Source organism: Pseudochaenichthys georgianus, chromosome 10, assembly GCF_902827115.2.
Source record: "Pseudochaenichthys georgianus chromosome 10, fPseGeo1.2, whole genome shotgun sequence".
Lineage (NCBI taxonomy): Eukaryota > Metazoa > Chordata > Actinopteri > Perciformes > Channichthyidae > Pseudochaenichthys > Pseudochaenichthys georgianus.
In genome coordinates this window covers 961129-965536 of record NC_047512.1, presented here as the reverse complement: position 1 = coordinate 965536, position 4408 = coordinate 961129, and the positions used below count along the sequence as shown (strand labels likewise).

At 40.7% G+C, this 4408-nt stretch overlaps 1 protein-coding gene across 1 annotated transcript in view; it reads right to left on the bottom strand.

Moving 5' to 3' along the window:
* Nucleotides 1–3709, bottom strand: part of LOC139434672 (zinc finger protein 227-like) — a 26123-nt gene extending 22414 nt beyond the window's left edge. Inside the window, exon 1 of the mRNA XM_071204562.1 lies at nucleotides 3084–3709. Coding sequence (XP_071060663.1) covers nucleotides 3084–3573 — 490 coding nt within the window. The 5' untranslated portion in view covers nucleotides 3574–3709. The remainder of the gene's footprint in view (nucleotides 1–3083) is intronic.
* Nucleotides 3710–4408: the final 699 nt, after the last annotated feature.

The window sequence follows — 4408 nt, the reverse complement described above, 5'->3', positions numbered from 1 at the left end:
ATATACATATACACATATACGTATATATGTATATACATATACACATATATATATATATATGTATATGTGTATATACATATATATATATATGTATATGTGTATATACATATACACATATACGTATATATATATGTATATACATATACACATATATACACATATACGTATATATATATATGTATATACATATACGTATACACATATATGTATATACATATACACATATATATACGTATATACATATATATATATATATATATGTATATACATATACACATATATATACGTATATATATACGTATATACATATATGTATATACATATACACATATATATACGTATATACATATACACGTATATATATGTATATACATATACACATATATATACGTATATACATATACACGTATATATATGTATATACATATACACGTATATATATGTATATACATATACACATATATATATGTATATACATATACACATATATATACGTATATACATATACACATATATATACGTATATACATATACACATATATATACGTATATACATATACACATATATACGTATATACATATACACATATACATATATATGTATATATATACATATACATATATACATATATACATATATACATATCAGAGGTCCCGTTAATCGAATATTTTCTGTCTATGACGGATTTTTTTTCACAATGACGGAAAAATCTGAAAGCCGTCGGCCATTTTGATGGATTAGAACAGCGCCACAGTTTCCTTGCAGCGAGGCTCTGGTGTTATGCATTAACAAATTATATAGTTTCCAAACCTAACTTTGCCGAACAGAACTGTGAGTATTTGCTTTACGCTGTGCGCGATCCTGCGAGGTGCAATGGGCATGCATAACACGCCGCTAACAGTCCCCCCCCCGGCAGAGTTGTGTACAGGCCGACGGGTAATAATGGATTTTGACGGAAATGTTACGATCCTGCCCGTCAAAATGACGGGCAGCGACAAAGTCTAGCCTAACCTCTGATGTGTATGTATATATATACACATATGTGTATATCAGTGACGTGCGGTGAGGTTCATGGCTGGTGAGGCACTGACTCTTTGAGTCAAATTTACAAATATTATATTTTGACCTTAATCGAAATATTCGGTTATTTTCAAAAGCTTTTTTAGTCTGATGCTTCAATTCATTTCAAACAGACCGTTCAACAAAAGGTTACCCAAAATCTAAATATTGGATTGTTCTTTCTTAGTAAGATCCCATTTTCAAAATTGTGGTCTTACCTTGACTTGAAGATGAAGTCCATGCTATCCTTCTGGACAACAATCTCTATTACTTTTTTGTAAAAGTCCTCCTTATCTTCCTCTAGTTTCAAAAGTCTAGCTTGTTGTTTGCGTCTACCGTCTCTGCGTAGAATAACAGTAGTAACAAGAACCTGTGGGCTCACGTGCGCCCCCATCAGTGCGGCAGAGGTTATGGCTGCCTCCCCTGGTGCTTTTCTCATTGCCGTTGTATGATGAGACCAGCGGGACTAAATATCATATATACATGAAATAAGTTATTTAGAGACTATGGATGGTGAGGATAAATGTAATAAAGGGATCTACAAACATTAAATTGGTGACCTACAGTGAGATGGTGCAGGCATGCGCTTAGAGGCCACTTTCCAGACAGTTTCTGTGGGGTGACGCATTCTAAGGTGAGGCAGATCTCATCTGTGCCTCACCTCACCCCACAGTAACTGGCTTGAGCGTGCCCACAAAAATAAGTGCCCGCGCTCCAATAAGCCCATTCCCAAACCGCCTCCTACACCCTACCCCTCCGTTTGCGCGTTCACACGGAGGGTCCGCCATATTGAGGGCTGTTCCAAAGCAACGAGTGTGGAGCGGTGTGGAGGGGGAGTGGGCTATCAAGCCCTCAAACAGCGAGTCTTCAGCGGTGCCGACCAATACCAAGTCAAGAATTGCGATTCCGATTCTTTTTCTTAAAAAAAGGGAAACCGTCTTAAATGTAATTATTGTGCTTTATTTCACACCAGAACCATAACCATAATACAAACTTTTAAACAATGAGAACAATAAATAAAATAAATGACAATAATTCGTATTAAATACAATTAATACATTTCTCACAGACAGGCCTCGTGGTGTCCGTAGGCTTGCCCTCACTGTCAGAGATATCGCTCAAATACATCCAAATTTCGCTTCTGACGTCTTTTTTGTCAACAAGCCGAGGCGCAGCGGCAGTTGCACTCCCACTTGCAGCCATGCTTCTCGTTTTCTCACATGCTCTGGCAGCTAGCGTGTGCACGAGAGAGGGGAGGGACTTGGAGCGTGCTTGAGAGGGGCGGGACTGTAGGCACAGCTGCAGTGCAGGGAGTGGAAGCAGAGCGCTGAACACACACGGCTCTTATTAAAACGGCGCTTTCTCACCGGAGTACTTTTCCCCCGTCATTCTTAAAGTACCGATACTAATGAAACGGAGGAATCGTAACGTTTTTAACGGCAGGGTATCACGGTACCTTTCAAGTATCGGTAAACCGTGCAACACTAGTCAGGAGTCAGTGTCTCTCACCCAAACTCACATAATATTCGATATGAACTGAAGAGCCGCATGCGGCTCGAGAGCCGCGGGTTGGCCACCCCTGGTCTAGCGTCACTTTACAAAAACGTTTGCATTAAGACACTAAGACTAGCTTGTCCATTGTAAAGGTCAGTCCACCTTAAATGAGCAGTGGGTGATCAGCAGGTGAAAGGCAGGACATGGGAACTTGGTCCTGAGGAGATGTAACGATTATTAAACAAGAAATAGTCGAGTCAAGTGTCAAAGAAATGAACATTTGTGATTATTAGCGAATCGGTTGCAGATGGGTGAAAACAGGCTTAGGGAGTAACGTATTACATGTAACATGACAGATTTCTCTCACGTGTGAACTGTCTTAAGACTTATTCATTGTCCTCTCCTTCAGCTTCAGTTTTCATGTGTTCAGCTGAGCTGCTGATTGGAGGCTCTGCCTCTCCGTTATCCTCACTTTGAATTTCATTAAGCTGTGAGGACTGACGACCAACACACTTGTGCCTTTGGAAACGACCACGCCATCTAAATATTTTGTCACAAACATTGCAGCTGTATATTTCCTCTCCTGTGTGGACTCTCATGTGTGTCTTTAAATTTCCACTCCGTGAAAAAGCTTTCTTACAGACTGAGCAGCTGTGTGCTTTCTCTCCTGTGTGGATTCTCATGTGTTCCTTTAAATTTTCCCTCCGTGAAAAAGCTTTATTACAGACTGAGCAGCTGTGTGCTCTCTCTCCTGTGTGGACTTTCATGTGTTCCTTTAAATTTTCACTCCGTGAAAAAGCTTTCTCACAAACTGAGCATTTGAATGGTTTCTCTCCTGTGTGGATTCTCATGTGTGTCTTTAAAGTTATATTCAGTGAAAAAGCTTTCTTACAGACTGAGCAGCTGTGTGCTTTCTCTCCTGTGTGGAATATCATGTGTGTTTTTAAATGTATATTCTGTGAAAAAGCCTTCTCACAAACTGAGCAGCGAAAGGGTTTCTCTCCTGTGTGGATTCTCATGTGTCGATTTAGATCTTTTCTATATCTAAAAGCTTTCTTACAGACTGAGCAGCTGAATGGTTTCTTTTCAGCACTACGTTGTGGATCACTGACAGATTCTTGTCTATTTTTCAGTGAGTTTGAGCCTGAGGCAGGTTCTCTGGTCTCCTTCCAATCAGCACTGTGTTCAGCGTTAGGTTCAGAAGAGTCTCCAGTGTGGTCCTCAATCTTTGGTGGTAAACTGCTCTCTGGATCTGAGTTCCTGGCTGGTTCTGGTCCTCGACAGTCATCTCCATCAGCTTCTGTTTCCATGTGTTCAGTTTGTCTTTGATGAGGCTGTGAGGACTGAGGTTTCTCTTTATCATCTTCACCCTTCACAGGGTCAGGAGTGAAAGTGGACTTGGTGATATCAGCCTCCTCCAGCTCCTGAAGCTGCTCTCCCTCCTGACTGATCCTGAGTTCCTCCTGTTCCTGCTTAATGTGTGGGGGGGGCTCTGGGTCCTCCTGGTCCAGACTGGAGCCCCACTCCTGCTGGTCAGGGAGTGGCTCTTCTTTAACCACCACCAGCTGCTGGACATCTGCAGGAAACAGGAAACACACTGTTATATCAGTCTTGGACCTAGTCAATATAATTAGTTATATTGTTGAATTACAGTTTCCAGAGAAGAGAGGCCCATCGTCTCTTCCGCAATTATTAGGGGAGAGCAGAAGTGCAAAGAGGCCCTCCTCAGGATAATACAGTTAAGTCTTGTTAGTTAGGTGGTTCATATCCTGACAGGGTATGAATTACACCTAAAGAGGTCATGAGATAATGACCTCTTTAGGTACATATGGAACATATGTGGGTGTGTTGGCT